This window comes from Lichenostomus cassidix, chromosome 3 (genome assembly GCF_008360975.1).
Source record: "Lichenostomus cassidix isolate B80296 chromosome 3, HeHo_3.0, whole genome shotgun sequence".
Classification (NCBI taxonomy): domain Eukaryota; kingdom Metazoa; phylum Chordata; class Aves; order Passeriformes; family Meliphagidae; genus Lichenostomus; species Lichenostomus cassidix.
The window spans coordinates 57,786,563-57,810,776 of record NC_139483.1 but is presented as its reverse complement, the minus strand read 5'-3'; the positions used below and the strand labels follow the sequence as shown (position 1 = coordinate 57,810,776).

General features: G+C 37.2%; 1 protein-coding gene across 2 annotated transcripts in view; it reads right to left on the bottom strand.

Moving 5' to 3' along the window:
* Positions 1–24,214, bottom strand: part of MED23 (mediator complex subunit 23) — a 38,362-nt gene extending 14,148 nt beyond the window's left edge. The window contains exons 1-17 of one of the 2 annotated variants that reach the window (XM_085055943.1): positions 24,063–24,214; positions 21,017–21,048; positions 20,825–20,912; positions 19,932–20,056; positions 19,682–19,793; positions 18,797–18,895; positions 18,167–18,268; positions 17,146–17,215; positions 15,416–15,528; positions 14,136–14,231; positions 13,575–13,592; positions 6,871–7,071; positions 5,271–5,414; positions 3,600–3,745; positions 2,782–3,027; positions 2,441–2,583; positions 1,723–1,897 (exon numbers count right to left, since the gene is read on the bottom strand). In XM_085055943.1, the coding sequence (XP_084912069.1) occupies positions 1,723–1,897; positions 2,441–2,583; positions 2,782–3,027; positions 3,600–3,745; positions 5,271–5,414; positions 6,871–7,071; positions 13,575–13,592; positions 14,136–14,231; positions 15,416–15,528; positions 17,146–17,215; positions 18,167–18,268; positions 18,797–18,895; positions 19,682–19,793; positions 19,932–20,056; positions 20,825–20,912; positions 21,017–21,048; positions 24,063–24,122 (1,970 nt within the window). In that variant the 5' untranslated portion in view covers positions 24,123–24,214. The remainder of the gene's footprint in view (positions 1–1,722; positions 1,898–2,440; positions 2,584–2,781; positions 3,028–3,599; positions 3,746–5,270; positions 5,415–6,870; positions 7,072–13,574; positions 13,593–14,135; positions 14,232–15,415; positions 15,529–17,145; positions 17,216–18,166; positions 18,269–18,796; positions 18,896–19,681; positions 19,794–19,931; positions 20,057–20,824; positions 20,913–21,016; positions 21,049–24,062) is intronic. The other variant, XM_085055944.1, reaches the window with a different exon arrangement.

Here is a 24,214-nt window from a genome sequence, read left to right as displayed (position 1 = left end):
CCAGTTAGGAAATAATGCTTATACTGCTCTTTCTCAGGTTCCAAAAATACCTATTTTTCTTCCACTTACTGCTTCAAATAATATAAAAACATTTATTTTGAAAATTATGTCCTTAACCTTTTGAAAAAGTTCACCTTTTCTACTGTTTAATACATTTGTTATCAACTATTTCAGCATCTTATTTTCAAATAAAGCACTCAAAAGTAGATTTAGCAAAAATTCCAAGTGCAGAGACCTTGAAAAAGCGCCTGAACTCTCTCTAATTGAGAGCCCCCCCATTGTTATCTCTTGCACATCTTCACCTAAAGGAGGATACACAGATAAATAAATATATGCAAAACCAAAATAAAAATGCATGAATAATGCATAGAAAGCTTCAAAGCTAACTACCACCTTCAAGTAGACAGCACTAAATTGTCCTTATACAGAAATGAGGAAGTTAAGGAAGTACAACTTTTGATTAAAAGCACTTTAATAATTTCCAGTTCTGTAGCTGGAAGCACTTTTCACACCAGGTAGTTTGAAGTCATTGGAAAGGCTTTTGTAACACTCTGTCTTTGAAATGCCAAAGCCAAAATTTAGTTTACTTCATTCTAGTTGCATGCAGTGCTCACCTAGAAGTGACTAACATCTGTATTTTACAGACGAAGATGACAAAACAAGACTGAGGTCAATAAAGTGAGCAAGGCTTTGAATTTAAGGAAAAACTTGTCTCGTTTTCTTTATGCTTGGTAAAGGATAATCAACTGGGCTATTTCAATTTAGACTAAGAAGCTGAGAAGCCTGGGCCAGTGGAAGGTGTCCATGTCCATGGCAAAAGAGTTGTAACTAGATGACCTTTAAGGTCCCTTCCAACCCAAAGCATTCTATGAATCTATGAATTTACCAAATAATTAGACTTTCTCTATATGAACTGGTAACAAAGTTACTCTGTCTCACATACTCCCACAAGATTTACTGTACATTAAGAGTGAATGGACACTATTTCCCCCAACTTGTCAACAATGAGCCCCAGATTCTACATAGAAACTGAAACCCATGCTTTTCAACTTTGTTAATAGTAAGGTAAACTCAAAGCTTTTGCCTGGAATTATCTGCATAACCTCTCTACACCTTCTCTAACCAGCTATTTCACCTTTCTTGTATTTGAATTAGCCACTGTTTTACGCTGATATGACACACACCATATGATGGAAGTGATGCGTTTTTCTCCACTCAGATTCATGTACAGTCACCACAGCTTTGCAAAAACTCCTTCACAGCTGCAGGGTGAACTAGATTAATCCTCTGATCTGACTGAAAACTAACCTCACATAAGAACTAAGTGGAACCAACTTAACTCTTGTAATGGAATTAAACATCCTCTACAGAAGAAAGCAAGGACAGTCCCACTGGCAGGCAATCCAATTACTGATTACAAGTAGCAGGCACTGTCCTTTATCTACTGTGCAAAAAGCACTTCTAGAAATGACAGTTCTGGTGTTCATCCTGTGTGCTGACTCATGACACTGCTGCCAAGTGTGTGCAAGATGCTGCCTCATGCAACTCTGCAGAGTACTACTGCTAACATCCAGCTGTACTGCTGAAACACACTTTGCTGAGATACCCCAAAACAAGTTAGCCACAGAACTAAGACTGGGAAGTACCATTTAAACAGCTCACATGCAGCTTTCAACAAGAAGGAATCTGAGATTATGGTCAAATATGGCAAATGTCACTCACCAGAGATGAAGCTGGTTCTGATTAGTCTGTGGCACAGCAGCCAAGGAATGAAGATGGCTGAGGAGCTGGACTCTGTAATGAGGCTGGATGTGATGCATCCGATAGCTAAACATTTCTAGCAGAGTATGCAAAATTCCCCATGCGTGAGATTTGAACACTGTTGGCAGGAGCTGACCTTATGAAAAAGAAGTTTGTAAAGTAAGTTTTACAACTGATCATACCTTAAATTACAACTAGAGAGTACACTGGTTTTATTAGGCTGCAAGTCAGAATTTTATTTGAAAAACGTATTACCTCCAAGCACATGTGCAAGTGCTGTGTGAAGATGCTGTAAATGTATAAGCTTAATAATCTTTTGAATGAACATATATAGAATGAACATTGCAAACAAGCAAATTATTCTTAACAAGAGCAATTAAGTATCCTGTGTGTCTCATAAAGTAATGTCACTTACACTTTTCCATTAAGCGTGCTTTTGCACAATGCAGCACAACTAGGAAGGTCCTGGCCATACAAATGTCCATAAAAGGACAGTGGCACAACTCATCTGGAATTTACTGCAGCACTAGGACAATTTTTACAATTGCTTTTATATTAAAATAATTTACACATGCTGCATCATTATATTTTCAGTTTTACGATGGTCCCTAGCTGCCATTAAAAGAAAACACTACTTAACAGACAGAAGGAGGGAAAGAAAAAAGGTTTTCATTCTTACTGATAAAGCCTTTGATGCCCAAGGATTCTATTTCCATATAAACCAAGAGGCGACTGTAGGTTTCCACAAGAGCAGGAGCCAAGGCCACACTAGATTTTGCATGAGCCAGCTTAATTACCCTTGTAGCTATGCTATGAATCAGACTGAGGAAAGAGAGAAAGTGTTTTCCAATCAAAAATGTGGACTCGAAATTTAACACATTTTAAAAGTAAATTAATAGATCTACATATGACATGTCCAGCCACAGAAAATCTTTCTCATGATAATTAGCTACACACAGATTTACAGGTTAAAAAAAAAAAAAAAAAAAAAAAAAGCTAAGCTAGCTGCATATACTGTACCTCATTTTGGCATGAACTGTGAGTGAGTCCAAGAGGTTCATTGGCAATGGGGTAATAGACCCTGACGCCATGCAATTAGTCCCTGGAAGAGGTGTCCTCATGTTGCCATTTCCATAAATAGTTTCTACTAGCACGCCCATTGGCAAAGTGAAACACTCTGAATTGGTTGAATAAGCATTGCACAACAAGGCAATTTTGTAGTCATTCATCTGTAAGCTTTTATTCCTTAAACTCTGTTGCAAAAACCTGTGTGCCAAAACAATTAAACATTAAGCAGAAAGAAGAATACATATGCATTCCAGGAATACTGCCACAGTAATCTCAGTCCAAAAATTCATTATAAAATAGTAGAAAAAATCAAAATAGCGATTAATTGCACCACATCAAAACAACTGTATCTTATGCCACAGTTTCACTGTGTTAAGATTTTTCTACATTAGAGAAATACCTTGGAAAAAAATACACTTAAAAATCACCTTTCTAGACAAAAACTCAACCCAATGTACTGCTTATCCACACTTTCCAAATCACAGCATAACAAAGAAAAATTGTCCATTTACTTTCAGATTCTTCATCAGTAATAAAGACTTATTATTTTGAGATAAAACATATAATTTCCATTAGCTGGATAAAAGCATTTCACTTTTTATGAAATATTTTGAGTTTGAGCTCTGTCTTTTTGAACGACTTTGAAGTCATTCTGTTGACAACCTTTATACAGCATTCCATCACACAATACATTCTGAATACAGACATGGAACTGCCTATTTCATTATGCCTAAACATAAATCAAAACATAACAAAACCCCCACACTCACTCATGATGAAGTTTAAGAGAATGAGGAATGGGAATCTGTAACTTGGAGTTGTCACTATGGGCCTTCCGGTTCAGATGAATCCAAATGCAGGTCATTGCAAAAGCATGAGTTGACTGGGGTTTGTTAATATCAGGTACAGGAATATACTGAAGAAAGAACACATGAATGTGACATACCACATGGATTAATGTGCACAAAACCAACTTAGATAGCCAGCATTCACATGGTCAGGTTTTTCTTTTTTCTGACTTGCAACACCATAAGGAACATTTTTAATGAACAGATTTCTACCCACATCAGTATATGTAACTTTAAATCAAGAGCACTGGAAGAGGTCTGGACCTCAGTAATTATTCTGAGAAACACCCAAACCAAATAAATTATCTAAGACTTTGGCAAAAGGAAATTCATGCCTAAGAGTATACAATTTCCAAACATAGCTACAAAGCATATGCTTTTCCTCTCCTCCTCGCACTTACACATTATTCAGAAACCAGTTATGGTATGTGCTTCCATAGTAGGTACTCAGTGGTTCAACAGTATTATCTGAAAAATCTGAATTGTTCAGCATCACAGTTAATCCTTAGAAATTAATACACTTCTCATGAAAAGGTACAGATACAGCCCAAAATTTAAAAGTTTTGGATCCAGACTTAGGTATACTATTACCATTGGAAAAGGATCTCTGGCTCTCTCTTTTTGCCAACATTCACATTTCTTTCCCTTTGATACAGTTACTGCTGCACAAGCACCACTGACAGCGAAACTGACTGTACCAAGATATAACCAACAGGACAACAAGACAGATCCTCTTAAGAGCAACAGCCAGAGATAACATTTAAAGTGCTTGTAAAGCTGAATCCTAAGAAATGCCTCTCAGGATTCAGTTTGATGAGCATTTAAAATGTAGCACTTAAAAAAACCACTAGTCAATAAAGACTTTCAGGAAGTGTAACTTGGAGCCATCACTACAGCTGAACTAAATAATCCTATTGCTTCTCCCATATTTTACGCTGACAAAAGCAATTGAAAACTCCTGACACAAATTGTACTGAAGAATCTCTGTGAGTCAAAACTAATGTAGGAGGGGGAAACATACGAGTTTGATACACCACACATTTGTATTATCATATCCATTCACCCAATGGAAACAGCACTATGAAAAGAGTAAGCAATCAGGACTTCAAAATGACAGTGCTGCCACAACTGAAGTTTAAGAACTTCCTGCAAGTCCCCCTTCCTCAGGAACTTTAATTCTAGAAGAATGTACAAAGCATGAATAGGATCTGATCTGTCCCCATAGAATTTTAAGTAACTATTCAGTTCATTGCACCCAAAATTGTCTTTCAGTGTACCATTCTGTTACAGCCCAGATGTAACAACAGAATTACACATTACTCCTTTACAGCTCCTCAGTGCTTTAACAAACTCCTCAAACCCTTAGTCAAACCAAAGTCAAGGAAGAGAGAAGTTAACAGAAGTCCTTCTTGCCCCTAAGAACAAACATGGTTACATGAACAGAAAATCCTCAAACAAATAATTTACTTATGAAACATGTCCCTCCAACTATGCAGCACACTGTTCTAAGAGTGATTCAAGAATGACAATAATGTTGACATATGAAGGTCCCAAGTTGAACTAAAAATACAACTTCTCATATCAGAGACTTACTTCTTTCTCAGGATACAGGAGGTCAAAAAGCTTCATAACTGGGAGGAAGTCAGCCAGTGCATTCTTCTGGATGCTGCCAGAGATGAACTGGAGCAGCACCCACATCAGGTGGTCTCTCCCCTTAATGAGACCACGGCCTGCCAACTGTCAAGAACACAGTAACAGACAAATACTGCATGCAGAAGAAAAATCACTGCAAAGACTCTTATAAAAGTAGAAGGGCAGACTACAACATTTCCAGCAGAGAATTTTAAAGCAGGTCTTAGGCAGAAACATACATTGTGTTTCCAGAAAGAAGAAAAATAGGTACATTAGCTGTAACTCACAGACTGTGAGGGCCACAACAATTAATGCTAAGATTTAAAATGCATTTAACTCCTGAGGATCACTGCTTTGAAATATCAGCAACTCTTAAATATTGATCTTAAATTATCACCTTGTAGCCCTGTAGTGAAGTACAGTATTGCCATTGCTAGCATCAGGCCACAGGTTTTATAAACTCCTACAAAGGAAGTCTCTGAGCCAGAAAAACTTGGGTTTGCTTCATCTGGACTCACCTGTTTTTACGGTTTTTTGGGGGTTTTTTGGTTAATTAACTTCTTTATCTGTAACAGCAATTCTCTAATAACTAATATTTTACTCTTATCTTGCTTGCTGTACTTTATACTAGATTTGTGCAATTGTGTTGTAAAATGCCTATTGTTTCAATGGTTTTTTAACAGTAATTTCAGGAATAGAGTGCTGGTAAAACTAATTTTAGTGAAAACAAAGAGAGCAGAGAACTACAATTCATCACAAGTGCAACACAACATACACAGTAAATTTTTACCTAACATGGAACTGTGGACAAATGGAGACGGAGCAATGTGTTGTGCATGTTAGAAACTTCATCTAAATATCCACAAGCTGATCCTATAGTGAGGATAAAGAACATCCCTTCCCTACTATCAACAGCATACAGCTCTCTCAGCAAAGAGCTCAGGATGTTGCTGACTGACTGTAACCCCTACTTTCCCTTCTCATGGACAACTGGCATCACCACCCTTAGAATTCAGAGAGGCACTGAGCACCAGAGAAAAGGACAAATACTAGTATCAGTTTTAATGGAATCATTACTAGGAAGTAATAATAACTTGGGGCTGTGATTGCCAGTATCGTTGTAATTGGACAAATTACTTTGATTGCTTTGAGTAGACTGATTAGACAAACAGCAAGTTCCCACATCCATCTGCATGGCATGTTTTATTAGTCCACAAACAGAACAGGGCATTCACTCTGTTCAAACCTCGTTTGTAAAGCGGATGCAACAGCACAGTACTTGGTTCTTCCGAATTATGTCATCTCTTTATTCTAGTTATTAGCACACTGTGACTCCAAATATAATGCAACAACCTATAACTGAATACACTAAAACCAGACCTAGCTCACAGCACCATAACTTGAGAATTTAACTTACTTCTAGAGAGAATGGTGATTAAAAATTTAATCAATTCTTGAAATACAAGGTACTTCTTGCAGGAATGAGTGACACTTTTTAAAAAACATACTGGTTTTGTTTTTTAAATCCCTCTTACCACGTGGGAGTGATACAAACGTTTACCTTTTGATGGAGTGACAGGACCATATGAGGAAAACTTGCAAACTGAAAGAGCACAAAGAAAATGAGCTGGCTGGAAAGATGCTGCCACAGAAGCTGACTGGTTCCACCATCATCAAACTTCTCTTCAGTCTCAGACCGTTCCATGGCATACACCACAAGATCCACCAGCTGGTCCTCCAGCACAGGGCAACGTTGCTTGTGCTGTAAGGCAGAGATCAGATACAGTATTCCAAAAGCCTTGCCATTAACTCCAGAACTTGCACAGTTGCAGTTACAGCACAGTATTTTGACAGAAGGCTGGGAAGCATGAGATGAAGTCTGAACTTAAGTTAAGGATAAGCCAGTGTATTAAAGCTGCATTATGTTACAGGTCACAATGATTTTTATATTTTAACACACATTCCATAATTCCCTACTCAGCTCCAAAACACAATTCAACAATGCACAGATAATATCTGGGTTGGGTTTTTTTTGCTATTTTATAAAAAATTCAGGCAGAATGTTATTTCTCTGATCTCGTATTCACAGAAAACAAAGTCCATTATTTTAACACTCAGGTAGGGGTTCTTTTGTTTGGTTTGGGGGTTTCTGCTGTATTTCTTTCCATTCCTTCTTTTCTCTATTAAGTTCATTTCAAAAGCAGGGATCACCATAAAGAAGATGTATCAATTATACCATCAAATGCAGAGGAAACATCTCAATACATGATAAAGGTATCTAATGACTCTTCTCTTTTTCACTCCCACATTGGGTTCATCTACAGCCTACAACTAGCAGTAGAATTAACATCTGGTTAATAACCCTTTAACTACATGCCATCCTATTGACACAGCACCAGAGGTTACAAGACAACATCAAAAAGGCTTGAAAATTAATACATGGTATGTTCTACATACTGTAAATAGAGCAGAAATTACACATGAGAGTGAGGAGCTCCTCAGATGTTAGACTGCCACAGCCTTCACACTGAGTTATTCAAACCAGGAAATAATTTAAAATACACACCATCTCTGATGATTTTTAATAATAATCAATTATATATTCAGATATATTCTGTTAGTACACATGTATATAAAACGGGTCCACTACCAGTAATCTGGAACTCAGATTACAAATCTTCAGTTCAAGACTACCAAGTATAATGTCACGTTACAAGTTCTTCAGTGCAACAACTTTTTATTATTAACCTGCATTTGTATTGTTACACTCATACACTGTGCCATTACTAAGGAAAAAAAACCATGGAGAATTTAAATTATTTCAGAAAGTGTTAACACTTCGGAAATAACCTAACCTGTTTGTTTCGATGCAATCTGTACTCAGGAATGGTCACATTTATTCAGTTATTTGTTTGGCCTGATGCCTGTAACATAATGCAGCCTTAAAGAAAAAAAATTATTACTTTAATGATACAAAAGAAAAGGAACTGAGCTGCTCAAACACTAATCATGAAAATGCATTATCCCTTTCTAGAGGCAAAAAGGTGTATGTAAAAAAGTTTTAAAAGATCACCCCAATACTCATAAAACATTCTAGGGATGCCTTAGATGAATTCTTTGACTTACTAGCCAGGCAGCCTAAAAAAAGGCTAATATAAAGATACAATAAAAGTAAAGAGAGATGCTGAGAGGAGATGCTTGCTCTACCTTCATTGATGGTAGTCTTTTGCTACAAATAAAAAAGAGATTCTCTTCAATTAAAAATAGAATGCAAGAATTGGAAAAGTTGACAAAATACAGTGAACAGCATCCCCTGTTGCATTCTCTTTGCCAGCTCAAAACTGCAGAAAGCTACAACTCCAGCTGTGCTTTCCTGAAGCATGCTTAACACAAACCTCTAACTAAAACAGAAAGCATCGATGATACCTTTTCTTCCAGTATGCAATGTCATTATCACAGACCAACCACGGTACAGGTTTACAGAGAGCAGTATTGGCACCATCAGTTCAGAGCCACTTTGGGTCTTTTGTGGCTCGTTTTTCTCCCCCTCCCAAAGCAACTAATTATGAAGCAGAGCAGGGTGCAACAGACAACACTACAGACTAGTTTATAATCCAGCATGCAAAACTACTATGTACAGGGCTTGAAATTTAATAGTTTGCTAAGCACTGGGTTAATGTCCAAAAGCCTAATCATGTAAGGCTACATTAATTTAGAATAAAGTTACTCAAAGAATACAACAGGAAAAATATTACTGTTAAAAAGAGAGCCAGAATTTCCAGTAAGAATTTTTGCTATTCTGGATAATTCTAAGTCTGGGAAAAGTTTAGGAGCCAGGAAATTACAAAAATGAATTCAAGGTTTTATTCTGAAAACCACACTTTTACTGCTTTAAAAACAAATTTGCATCAGAAAACAGCAGTCCTGTCCATTACATTCTATCTTCATTAATTGAATTTTCTGGCAATTTTCTTTTCTGTATTTTCAGTGAATATACTTTTTTGCACAGATTTTGTATCTATAGTTTCAGAACTCTTTGAAATAAAATACTGTGCTGCACAGCAATTTGCAGGATTGGGTCCTTGTTTTATTAGTTGCTCAGAAGTGAAAGAAAATCTCAGTATAAACTGAAATGAATAAAATTACAGGTGAGAGCTGATTACCCTCACAAATAAGTAGGAATTCATATTCTGGCATGGCTTAAGTAAAACAAAAACAAATAACATAAAACCTTCAAATGCTGTTTTGGATTATGTATGGAAAAATATAGCATTCAAAATCGCTATGCTTTTCCCCTAAAGTAAACATTATTCAGATTTTTACAATATGGTTGTACAAAATCATTCTCCATTTTGTTCTGAAAATAACTTTTAAAGACCTGACAAATACATAATTTCATTGAAAACCTTATCAAACCATGAAGAAATACAGGGGGAAAAAGGACTTCCATGACAATGTGACACTTAAATTTCTTGAGACCAGCCCTCTGATGGACTAGTGGTATTTCTTTAAGTGGATCAGAGCTTCAATTGGATGGTGTTGTTGCTCTTATTTGGGTTTGAATTTTTAATTCCTTCCTTTTTTGGGGGGTGAAGACAGGGCAGGTATCAAGGAGTGGGACAGGGCAGGTATCAAGGAGTGGGGCAGGGGGCATGGATAGCATTAAAAGTGTTACCTAAAAGAAAAATATTTTATGGAGTCAGTAAGGCTGGCTGACAGCCATGATAGCTTTTGAGTATTTTAAACAAAGGTTTAGTAAATATCTACCCTTAAGAAATGGACTCAAAAGATCAAACCACAGAGGCCAAGATCCCTACAAGAGTAAGTAGTGTCTTCAAAATTCCAATTCAAAATGTCTAAAGTACTTAACACACGACAGAACTACTTCCATACTTCCATTTTCCAAAACTGTATGCTGAAGACACAAAGCCTTAAAGCTTATTGTTTACATTATACTTGATTCTATCATCTCTTCCAAGTTTGGCAGCTGTTCTCAAGCTTCCCTCATTAAAAAAATGAGTAAGTTTCAAAAAGGAACGTGTTCTTGAGTGTTCTCAACGCACATTGTTACAATCAGGAATACATAAAAAATAATCACACCCCTTAAACTAAGTACTTTTCTGCGTTAACACCAGTAAAATTGGATAGTAAGATCCCAGAATCAACCTACATCTTAAAAGTAAAATTGAAAGGAAAATCAGTTTTTAAATATTGCATTATGTCATTCCTTTCACTTGATGATTCTGCTTACAACAGCTTCCCCATGCTAATTATCCTGGTTTGCACGAGATCTAGCAGAGAACACAACTATGCATTCACCTTCACAGACAAGCTGCAGCTCACCACTGCTGGCTTAAAAGGTGACCAGCCAAATACACTATTTACAGAGTAAAATCATTAAATCAATAGCTGCTAATTAAAAATTTGTACAACATAACAGAAACAAGACACCTGAAAATTACCTCCTCTTTCAGATATTCCCCAAACCAGAGAAATCAAAGTAAGTTTTTGATTGATTAGAGGACTGCAACAAGATCTTAAATGCAACTATGCAAGCAAAACTGGCATTTTATTCTTCATGCAAGCCTATACATACAGAGAATGCAAAGTTCAAACCAAAACCTCTGAAGTGAGTTCATGTCCTTAAGACATTACTTAAGTTCCATTCTATGAACGAACTGTAAGATCCCTAAACCAAATCTTAATGTGGTCTCAGTGTACTAAGACTTTGAATTGTTGATAACAAAAAAAAAAAAAGTGAATTGTTACATAGTTAAAAAAATTATTTAAAAATTAACTAAAAATTGCAATTAACACCCCAGCTAGCAGCAATATCAATTGACATAGAATTGCAGAATCATTTCGGTTGGAAAAGACCCTTAAGATAAATCTTGAGTCCAACTGCAAACCATGATAACATACAGGATAAAATACAATTTAAATCTCTACTTCCTATAGACCAATTCAAACAGATATACAAGAGTATGTACTGTCCAACACAGAAGTACACAGTAGCAAAACCTCAGAGTCCCCAGACACCAACAAAAGAAACATTTTACAGTCCATATTTTACAGCTGGACTTAAAGCCATATACTTAATAAAGGTATCAGAAAACTTCATCCCACAAGAAAACTTAGAATCCTGAAAGGAACACATGAATCTATAAACATATGAAATTTTACCTTCATTTTTCTCCCTGCAAGGTTAACAGGACAGCTGGATTTGTATGTTTTTACACAACTCAGAGATGGCTTGAGTGAATGGTTTTCTAACACAGATCTGCTTAGTTAAGACTGAATCAGAAAATTTCGTTGTTCATCTTCAAGAATACTTGAGAACTAGGACAAATCTGGCTGAACCATACCTAGATTGTGATGCCAAAAGATTCAAATGAAGGCTCCAATCCTGCAACTGGATCTGTGTAAATAGTTGACAGGGCATACAAGCAACTTCACATAAATTATTAATGATCATAAATAAATAATGATCATTGCGTTGAGGTGTTTCTGTATTTATTCTGAAACAAACTTGGCACTATTTGCATTTCTAAGTATCTTCGATTATAGTGACAGTTCATTTCTGCAGGTTATTTCTCTAACAATAAAATACAAAATTATCAGCCATTTTACTGAAAGCATTGATATAGTTACACAACTTCTGAAAAGCATGCTGCTATTTTTGTCAGGTGGCTACATTAACAAATTGAACTATAACACAAAGCTAATTTGTACCTAAAAACAAGTAAAATTTTAATGTTTTCCACAGTTTTAAGCAGAGTATACTAATGTTCAAATGGAACATATTTCCTGTTGTATACCACTATATCACCCACCTCTATATTTGCATTTTCAACTCACGTATTTTCAGCTCACAAATTTTCAAGAGCCCAAACATCCTTATGCTGGTGTAACTGTAGTAACACAGCTATAGTTCATGTTCTGTCAGCATTTCCTTTATAAGCTACATTCTTCATGTTTGTTCCTTGGCCATAAAAATTCACGCCAGGATGAAACTTTGTGTAGGAATTCCTATACTAGCAAACAAATTTTAAGAAGTATAGTTTAATACATTTCATTTCTTCGATTACTTTTAGAGGACAGTGAATCAGGAGTTAACACCCAGCATTTTAACATGTTTTTTTATGTGAAAGCACAGACCATGTACAGTTAAGAAGAATAAAACGGGTTCAACATAATTTTTGTCCAGATCTTGTATTATTTACCAGCTACAAGATGGATAGAAGAATAGTTTGGTTTATCAACTCAATGCAGACACAGAAAAGACACACAAATACTACTCATTTAAACAGTAAACCTAGCAGCTCAATTCCAAGGTTTAACATTTCAGCTGCTGTAAGTCTCAGGTACAAAAAATTGTCATATAAAACACAGAGTATTGTTTGCCAAGATGTAGGAATCTGCGCATTCAAAAACTCTGTCCCAATTCAGAAAATGCATTGGTGGGTTCCATTACAGTGGGAAATATACACAAGGTTTCAGTATCATGTAAATTTTATAGTCAAGTTACAAACCTGAAAAAAGTTTCTTAAATGGAAACACTGACACAACCTTCACTATAGTATTGCAAACAGCAACGCTATTTTATAAATCTTAAACTTTTTTTTTAAGTTTGTGTGGCAATTATTAGTGTAATAAGGGATAAACTAAATATAACACCCATAATTTCAGATTTCAAGCAGAAGTCCACTTGGTTGATTTGCTCAAGGTGTTTATTTGAACAAGTAGTTAAAATTTTAAGGAACTACTTTTTGTGTGGTATTCTGCACTACTTTTCTTTCACCTAGATTGGAGAATATTACAATTGCCTGTTGGGAAGTTCTTTACAGAGGCTTCCTAATGGGAAGAAAATTCCACTAGTAAACCTTTCTTTTTTAATGATGTATTTACAGCCTTATATTTTTACAATTAAGTCCAGTGGATGCTTTTTCCACCTGCTTAAGGAAAGAAATTTTAAACTAAAAATCTCTCCTCATCTGAAAATTCCAGCAAAATAAAAGTTATGACTGGTAAGGGAAATGGTAGTAGTCCATTTCAATGAAAATTTTAGGATCAAAGGACCACTGACTGTCAGCTTTATGCTACATCTCTCGTATCTCTAAAGAATTGTAGTGAGAATTTGCCCTTGACTAATGGTCCTGCCAATTTCAAGCCCTGACTGTACATGGATTCTCTACCTGGAATCAGTGGCTACAAAGCGGCCAGCGTATCGTTAGTCACAATACAACAGTAAGGTTGTGAACATACCTGAGCAATGTTCAAGGTCTAGAGCATTGGAGGATGGGCAGGACAAGACAGGACAGAACAAAAATAAAGGAAGAAAAAAAGAAAAGACAAAACAGTGACTATGAGGCCAGCCTCAAGGATCCCCAAGTCAGACTAAGCCCCCCCATCCTAAGGTTTCAAAAGAAAAAATGTAACAAAACAAATCCCAGCTTTCATCTATTCTAGTGCTATAACATTCCAGTAAAACAGTGTACAACAATGCTTTAAAAACTACTGAACAATAACCAGTCTCCTACTGTCTGTCAAAGGTGTACTTGAGGCTGGCCTTATAGGAAAAAAAAGCAATGCAAAAAAAAAATCATATTTTAAATCTCTACTTTTCAATTTAACATTCGTAAAGCAATATACAAATGATAGGAATAACAGTGTCCAATTAACCTATTATGATCTTGTAAAAAAAAAAAAAAAATCACTCTCTGTACCTAAACTGTTTTGCTTAGTTAGCTATAGCAAAGAAAAGAGAAAAAGAATAGTGCAGATTCTATGCAGAATTAAATCACATGTTACAGCACAGTACAGTACCTGCTTATTCAGACCTAGCATATTGCAGACCATATCCCTGGAATACGGTTGTTCCAGCACATATCTCAACAAAGCAGTCTGTGGTTCAAAGAGATCCTTGAAAAAGAAACAAGCAATCACATACAGACATATATTGCCTCAAGATTATGTTTAATACTGAGTTTGTATTTAATTCAGTTAAACAATGTAAGAATGAATGTTTAATTTATGCAGATATGTATTAGCTGGCAAATCATCTTGCTCTCTGACAACCAAGTGAAATGAGGAAATAATCATGGCTCTTAAGAAGTGGCAGCTTTTATGAGGACCAAGTAGAAGTACACTCTTCATCCAATAAAAGGATGGTACACTTCTTGGAACAGCCTTGAACTCAAAAGAAACAAGGTAAGACAACTGAGGAAATGCACCAAAATGCATAAGAATCAGGACTAATGTGAAGAAATCAGATATGGAACAACTGCTCACTGCATCATCCAACAGATGAATCCCTTCAAATAAAAACATTATCTGAACCTGGGTTCAAAACAAACAGAAGGAGCTGATTCCTCATGCAACATGAAGCTGAAATCTGGCACTCCTTGTCCAAGGAATGTTGAGGATGCTAAAAGCTCACAGGGGCTCAAGAAGAGTCTGACAAATGTTTGGGAGATGAAGGTTTGCTAAATACAGAGAAACCACATCTGTCTCAGGAAACACACAAAATTATAATGGCTGTAGTTTGTGAGCACTATACATGTCGTTAGATATACTGTATTCATTTCCTTCCTTAGACATCTAGGACATAGGGAATGGGATGCAGGACAACATGGATTTTTGTCCTGATCCTTTAAATTCTTTCAGTACACCACTACTTCACACTCAGAGTTTTAAGCTTATACACACAAACTTGAAGTTTGAATTGTAAAATTATCTTTCATGTGGAAAAATGAAAAACACAGAAAAGTAGAAATTACTTTCCCATTCTCTTCCATCTAGCCAATTTTACAATCAATTCTCTGCTCTCACTTGCTTCTCTCTCTCTCTCACACACACACACACACAAATCCCATTAAATTATGTCTCACGTTTTTCAGCATCCTGGGCAGTAGTTATACCAAACACTACTTTCAAGGTCCTCTGTACATAGCTTGAAATAATTGAAATATAAAACATCTACACCTTCAAAATTAGCCTAACTGGAACAAATGGATATTCACAGCTGAAATTTTCCCCCACTCTAATGACACAGAAGTTTTGAATTTACTGAATCTAACACGTTTAAGAAGTTTAATAAGGCGTACCTTATCATATGGTAGGAGACCTTTCAAAGGAAAGCGAAGGGTTGTAGGATCCAGCTTCCATGAGTTACACATGGCACCTGAGTTATTTACCACAGGAAGGAGGCTACAGCGACCTATATGCAATAAAATACATTCTCAGCCAGCAAAACTGGCCCATTGTCTAATCATTCTGATGTAAAAACTGGCCTGGGCCACTTTCATGCTCTCCTTAAATTTCCACTGTTTAAAATGTTTTACCATAGGATTGCTTCAAACAGATCTCACTTTTCTAACCAATTTTCAAGTAATAAAATATCTAAGCAGTAAAGTCCCCATTTACTCAGATTGGCTACTACAAAAATAATAGTATTTGCAAACATCAATCTAAAAGTACCCTTTTAAATTACCCGAGTACTGTTCCCCTGTCATTGCTTGATGTAGGGATTTGATTTTGGTACACCGACCCTTTCCACCAAGAAAAGAGACATATAAACTGATTTGTATAATCTAGTCTTTCAAATTCCCCTCATTCACCCTGTGGGCGTGACTGTGTTCAGTAAAGCAGTCAAATGCAAGTGTGTGTATTTCAATAACAGTCAGTGAAGACCCAGTCAATTCAGTCAGCATAGGCCAGTGAGACCCAGGTGATCACACATGAAGTGTGTTTGGCAAGCTAAATTAACACTTGTTAATCACTGGATAATAGACAACTAGCCTTTATTTCAGTTACTTTAAACATAAGCATCTGAACTGAGTCCCAAGCAAACCTGTATCAGCACCCAAATTTAGGTGCCTCAGCTTTGATCTCTCTCAGTTCAAATTCCTTTACTTCTATTATTCAAACTGGCCATATTGTTATCAGATAAAACAAGAAGAAAATAAATATTTTATTTTTTCCCTTCAGTCATATCTACACAGGTCATTTACACATACAACACTTGGAAAAAATAGTATGTGATCCCTGGGAGTCATAGAAATAAAAGCCATGCCACACTTTCAATAGAAGAATAACTAGATGTTTCTGAAACAAAATGCTCTGGGAGCATTACAGATGAATTTACAGTTTTAATCTCTGCAGTAAGGAAGCTCTGTCACAATAAACCTTGCTCAGAACTAATGCAGCTGTTATAAAACTACGCAAAGCAAAAAAGAAGACATTTTTTATCTTTTTGAAGAAAAATGCAGCAGGCATCACATTAAAACAGCCAAATTTTGATCATTAGATTTCTAACAATAAATGAAGATGAGCATTTTTTTCACAAAAAAGTAGAACCAGTACTCATCTGAGCTAGGAAATGCCTACCCAGAAGCCTGCAACAACAGAGAGGAGGCTGAGCAGCTGCAAAAGCTCCAACGGAAACTGGAGTTAAAACACTCCACGACTAACATACCAGTGGATATGTTTGAGCACAGAAAACCTACAATCCTATTCCTTGAGCACAGAAAACCTACAATCTTCCTAATCCACTAGTTGCCTGTGGTTAGAAACCATATGACTATGTAACAACTAGTACACTTCCACTACCAGCTGGTAGCAAAAAATTATTTTGATCTCATCAATATGAATTTCCCCTTCAAAACAAAAACTGAAGGGAGCTAAGTCTGAGAAAAAATTGACAAGAGTAGAGGTACTAGATGAAACATAAGATCCAAATTATTTTGCTTAGAAGATGTATGTCCCAAAAGGTTCTAAAAAACAGATCAAAATAAATACATTTATTTTAAAGTCATTCATTAAGTCATTCTCTTACCACAAATAGAATTTATTCTTGCTGTAGGTCTGAAGGTATCCACAAAATCTGATACTAAATTACCTAGTAACTGGGTGAGAAGAGGAGAAAAAAAATCAGGGTTTAAGTTCCAGACACTGATAAGGAATATTTAAGACTTAAAAATATGTGTGTATACATTTTAATAAAATATTCAGGAATCTACTAAAATAACTAGCTTCCTACACATTTCAAAAAGTTGGAAAAATCATCTGGAACATAAAACCACAAAATGAAAAATGTGGCATTAGGAAGGAGGCACAGGAAGCACTCTTCTCAGTTTGCACTCAAGTAGGAGTTCATACAAGAACTGTCTCCTATGCAAACTATGTTATTTGAATGCATAACACTTAGAAATAGATTATGTAAAACAAGATGTAACTTCTCCTCATAACTAATCTCTGCTGCTGAGTAACAATTCCACATAGAAAAATGACCCAGATTAGTACCATCTAGTTTAAATCTTCTCTCAAAAGTCAGTTACAGTTTTCCCATTAATACAAGGGAGTTGAGATTGTATCCTTTTCCAAACACCTAGTTATTTTAACAGAACGCAAAACTAGAAAATGGATCAATATTACATCATTTTTTGAGAACACCGAGCATTTTCATCCCATCAGTGCCCCAAATATTTCTGCATAACTGAGTTTAAACACAGAAAACACTGGTCAGCTATTTAAAGTGATTCTTCTTATCCTGAAGCCATAGAGAAAACACAAAGTGGTAGGTATGCACGTGTATTTCCAAACATATTTAACAAAACCAACTCAGTGCTTCAAGAGTTTTGAATATCAGCCCATACGGCAAAATTATGTCATGAGTTTCATGCAAGAACACAGGGAACTGCTGCTGCAATCACATCAAGCCTGTATCTTAATTTATGTGACTAAACATAGAGTTTACTGTTGAGTAGATTTTAAATTTTCACATAAACTTTGTTTTAAAAAACAAGTGTGGTGTACAACAAAATTCCAGAGTACATTATTTGACATCATATCATTACCCAGTGGGGAAGTTTTCCTTCAGGATATAGTTTTCTGATTTCAGTAACTGCAAAGTAGGCAGGCAACAAACATGCATTTCTTTCCAAGATGTAGGCTACCACCTATAAATAAAAAAATACATCAGCGTAAAAGACTCTGCATAGGGTAAATGAAGGTGTAATTCGTCTACTAGCCTAAGACAGCCACTAAAACAGATACAAGAATTAAAATATGTTTCCTTAAGTTATATTCTGATAGTACTACCTAAATCTAAAACCTGTTTTTAATTGTACAAGCATAAGTTAGACTGTTTGAGCCTAAGTAAGACCATGCCTGTATGTCTGCCCACAAAGTATTGAAAACAATTACTATTTTTAATCACTAAGAAAAAATATGAATCATTATTATATCCTATATATCTTACCTTAGGCAAGTCAAGCATTGAGACTGACTATCTTGCTAGGGATTTTAACACTTATTTACAGTATCCCACAAAAGAACTTTGTTTACTGCATAAAATGCAATTACAAGTAAGATGTTCCTGTTGAACTATACCAACAATCAGAGTCATCCCAACCATCAGAAACTCACTAATAACAAAAGAATGAGGCTTATCCTCCTCTGTAGTGGTATAAAATCCATATAGTTACCTCTCTTGCTGCTAAAAGCTGCTGCACAACAGCTGAGCTCACAGTGTTTGGAATTGTTAGGATCTTCTCTAGGATCACCTTCAGCAGATCACGCACACCCTGAAAGAAAGCACATGAAATTAATATTCCCAGATATTCTTTATTTCTGGCAGAAAGATTACACAATCAATATAGTCAGACAGCATTTTGACAGACAAATTAGTTCTTGTTGCTAAGTGTCAGAAGACAAACTGCAACTATTAAGACTAATCACATTAAAATTTAACACTAATTACATTAAATTCCTTATGGAACTTCCCAGTCTTAGGGTGCTCCAGAAGAGAGGGTAACTGTTATTATTTTCATGTGCATCCAGAGACATCCAACCTAAAATGCGTTTTGCAGCCTGACCAGAGTACAATGTTGTATCTTATGCTTTCTGCTCTAACATGATCAATGATGCTGTGAGGTGATTCTCTGCATGACATGCATGGCTTCCTATTCCTTCTGTTGGAGTTGTATCATGCCAAGGACTCAGCTTTCAGGAAATTTTTGCTATGTAGCAACAAGGATTAAAGCAGATGACAGAACTCCAGCATTAATGCTTGATAGTTTTAAATTCTGGTGTTTACCACTTCTGCAATTGCATTAGGGTTATTTAGCTCGTAACTGAAAAAGGAGGAAAGGTGACTGTAACAAAGAAGAGTATGAAGAGTTACATTGTACATACAAAATTATCTCTTAGGGTAAAGCTCAACTGTGAAAAAGCACTGAAAGTGGTCTCACTGAATTTCCTTTTGTAAGAAAAGCAGACTTTGAAAATTTGTATGTCTCTGAGATAAAGTCATAAAAAAAAGCCAACAAAAACCATGTCTTTGCAAAGAGAAGGGAATGAGTGGAAAATACCTTGTAGTCTACACCTCCAATAATCTTCCGAACCAATTTAAATGTTAATGCCCACAGCTGAGTCCTTTCCCATTCAAGTGTATCAGAGTTTATCAGGGATTCACAAACCATCCTAGCAGAAGAAGACAATGCAAGAATGAACGGCAGATAATAAGCATGTTTTCCAGCAGTAACTATACAATGTCATTGTAAAAATACCTCCAATATAATATCTTCCATGTATCTTATCAATTATTCTAACATGGCTTACCTTGGTGGCAAAAGTCCAGTTTCTACTGCCATTGCTAGGCAGTCATAAAGAAAAGAAATTCTTTTAGGACTATGTTGGCTATGAATGAATCTTACAATCCACTGGACACACTGTTCATGGGACTCCTGAAAAAGCAATAGAGGGAAGAAAAAATATATTTACAGGAGGCGAAACAAATGATAAAATTCATATGGTATCCTACTTTGAAAAAATGAAACTAACACAAGAGCAGACTATAAACTGGTAGAAGTGATCCAGTTGCCCAACCTATAGCTTTTCCTACAAGTCTTTTGATCTTATTTTGAAGAAGCTCATTTGTCTAACAAAGGTTGGTCAGTTGTCCAGTACAGGAAACATTTCCTAGCTTAGCCACTGATTTCTATAGTCAGCTTTGGTTTTCACATGTAAGTTAGCACAGACTAAAGTAAAATAGAACTGTTCTACATTGTTCTTTGTTCTTCACAGTTATAATCAAATTCAGTGAAATCTGATGAACATGCCTCCAATTATGGAGCAGTGTCAGGAAGTATCTAGCTTTTGAAAGGTGATTTTTGAACTTAAACATCTATTTGACCTTTTTTCCTTTCACCAACTTGTTCACTTCTATCAGAAATCCTGTAATAGACTCCCTTTTAATGTTTATTTCTTTACTGTTACACTTCTCTTTGCTTATCTTTATTTGCACTGCACACCAACCTCCGCTGAACCTATACAACCTTATGAATCTCAAAACTACCTCCCTTTTCTCGTGAAGTCTTTCTATATTTGAAACCAGATTCTGAATGACTGGACACAGACCTTTTAGCTTAAGGGTTTATCTACTAGAAAAGGTATCCTTATATTAAAAGAAGTATATAAAGTACACAGATGTAAGCAATAAATCCAATGTTAACCTGGGAAAGACTGCTCCAGAACTGTCTAAAAGCTCCCAGGCAGCTGATCAGTTTGGTTCTCTCATCTTCAGGAGTGTCCATAAACATCCTAATGCAAATAAGAACATTGGTTATTAGCAGTACCCAATAAAACAGGTAGAAAGATATATTTATATGTAAAATTTGGTACAAATAACATAATACCACACTTACCCAGGAAAAGCTTCTTCAATTACTTCTGTTTTCTGTAAGAGAAAAACCCTGAGTGAGATACTGTTAGAAAAAAGGCTTCCTATGAGTATCGCACCACCAGGATGAAGCACAAAAGAGTAAGTTGTATTGTTATGGGACTGCACAGAGAACGATGGGTCTCTTCTGCTAAGTCCCACTCTTCCAAAGATGAGATTGCTTTCTTTTCATATAAATCTTGTAGATCCAGATTAAGACTTTGTTTCTTTGTTTTGGCTTGTTTGTTTTTTTTTTTGTCTTCTAAACACCCAGAGATAAATGCACTTCCCAAAGCTAGAGAAACTGTTCTATTATATTATTACAGTTCTCTTTTCATAATTTGAAAAACTAATATTTTTGAATCCTGTGGCTAGCACAGGTTTTTCCCATGAGAAATTTTCTTGTGTTTTATAAATAAAGATAAAGTTTGGATGTTGTTGGAACAGTGTCCCAGAACTTGGGCAGTGCAAGCCTGGCCAGTCAGGCCTGGGGGAAGGCTTCTGATTGACCAATCTGGGTGACTTTTGAGAACTCTATATATGTGATGAAATCAAAACAATAAAGGTCATTCCTTCTTGCCACTGAGAACTGATGCATTCATTACTCTGCTAGCTGCTCAACAGCGACAGAATCGTATTCATTTTTTGTCCCACTTATGTTCCATGACACTCAGTTACACAAACTGATTAAATACAATTACTTTTTCATGCCAATTTAGATACATTGCTTTTTAAATTCCATTGAATGATGTAATGGCCTGATAATAGGCAAAAAACTATACATGAATATCCAATTTATTTCCTCTGAAACATCCCTTTTCTTTTTCAACTCCATTTTGCTCAAAGGCTTCTACATCATCATTCTAAAACTTCAGCAAATGGGTTCTGGAAAATACTGTCCTAAAGCTATTCCTACCTTTTGTAGGAATTTCATATTATGCTCAGGTGTAATGTATTACTGACCACAATGTATTTTCACTGCTGTATTACAGACATAAAAGCATGTAACATAATCTACTTTCTGGTGATCCTTTTTAATCCTACAGCCCAGAACTGCCTGTGTCTGCTACTCAAGGAGCAAAGGAGAAACTGACACTCATCTGCTCTGCACAGAAAAGGAGGGAAGGTTTGCTGCTGTTCACCAAGTTGGCACTAGCAGCAGGGAAAGTAGTAACTTTCTATTTTATCAGTTATGGCTCCAAAAATACAGTGAAATTTTCTCGAGAACTATTCTGTTGTTGTTCAGTATCAATTTTAGGCAAGTAATAGTGCATGAAAACAGGCAAGTGTGACAACATGAGCAATGACAATGTTAAAAATGTGAAAACAATCTGAGTGGCAGTGCCAAAATGAGGAATCAGTCATTAATCAGAATTAATCAGAATTAATATGCTAGAAGCAACTTAACACCACACAAAGAAAAGTACATCATGCATTTTATAACGCCAGCTTAAAACAGAAGGGTTGGGCTTTTCTTCCCTCTACTGAAACTCATCATATGGAAATAATTTTTAATTTCTCTGAGACCTACATGTTCTTTCCAGTTCAGACAATTCAATCAGCTTCCTCTGTCTGAAATGTCAGTCAGGCTCTCAGTCAGAACCTTATCAGCTACTGTCACCCCAGAGTTTCCAACTGTGGAGATCTCATACCTAGCAAGAAGCTTGTGCATTTGTGCTCCACAAAAGTGTGACTTAATGACCCACTGACTTGGGTTCACAAAGGGAAAGTCCAGTTAAACTAATTTCTTTCTATCATAAGGTCACCCATCTAGAGAGAACAAAGGGAAGGCAATGGACATACTTTTTCTGGATAATGCTTTTAATACTATCCCTCAGAGCATTCTTCTGGACAAGTTGTTGAACTGTGGGATGAGCAGGTTCACAGTGTGCTGGGTGAAGAACTGGCTGGAGGGCAGAGCTCAAAGGGTTACATTCAGTGGGGCTGTATCTGGCTGGTGATGGGGCACCAGCGGTGCTCCTCAGGGCTCAGTTCTAGAGTCAGTCACCTTCAATGTATTTTTGGATGACTGGATGCAGGTATTGAATGCACCATTAGCAAATCTGATGATGATACTGAGAGGTGCTGTAATCTCGAGGGATGTGAGGTGTTACAAAAGGATGTGGATAGACTGGAGCACTGGGCAGTCAGTGACAGGAAATTTAGCTCATGCCAGATTCTGTACCTGGGACAGATTAATGCTGGGAACAAACACAAACTGGGGAAGGAGTGGTTGGAGACCAGCCCTACAGAAATGGATCTGAGAGCAGCAGTTCAGTGTGACCCAGGAGGAAGCCTGGGCAGCCAGGAGGGAAACCCCATCCTGGGGTGCATCAAACACTGTGTTCAACCACCTAAACAAAAGAGGTGATTATCCTGCTGCACTCAGAGTTGGTGTAGTGTCACCTTGAGTACTGTGAACAGTTCTGGGGCCCACAAATTAAGAAAGATATGAAGGTCCTTGAATGCACCCAAAGATAGGCAGCAAAGCTGGTGAAAGGGCTGGAAAGAATGTCCTACGGAGAATGGAGGAGGACTTTGGGCTAACTGTGTTTCATTTTACAGGCAGCATCGTGCGTGTGTATTTCCACAATCTGATCATGCCATATGCTGGCTGGAGGAAAACGTCTCCTTAGGACTGTCATCTTCTCACAGTCTCCTTCAAACCTCCCCTTAAACGGCTTATTCTCCACCAAACTCTGCGCACTGCAATTCGGTGTTGGCTAAGCAAGCCGTTTGATGCCCAGTCAATCCTACTCTGCCCCAGCTTTCCCACAGAGCTCAGCACGGACAGACCTTCCCGCACAGCTCCCCCGGGAACAGCGCCCAGCACGGCCAGGGACGGGGCGGCAAGGCTCCATCGCACCCATTGCGCCAGGAAACCAACAACCCCTCTCCCACCTGCTTTTTATCTCCTTCAGGATGGCCCCACCCCCCCGGAGGCAGCCCGGCGGGCCGCACGGAGCCGGACGAGCCGCGGGCCTGCCCACAACGCTGCCCCGGCAGCGGCGGCGCTCCGGGGACGGACTCACCACGACCTCCTCGAAGATGCTCTGCAGCTGCGTCTCCATGGGCACCATGGGGATGGCCATGGCGCCGGCCGGGCCCCGCTGGGCCCTTCCTCAGGCGGCGGCGCCCAGCCCGCCCCGTCCCGCCCCGCCGGAAGCTCCGTGCCGATCTCCCT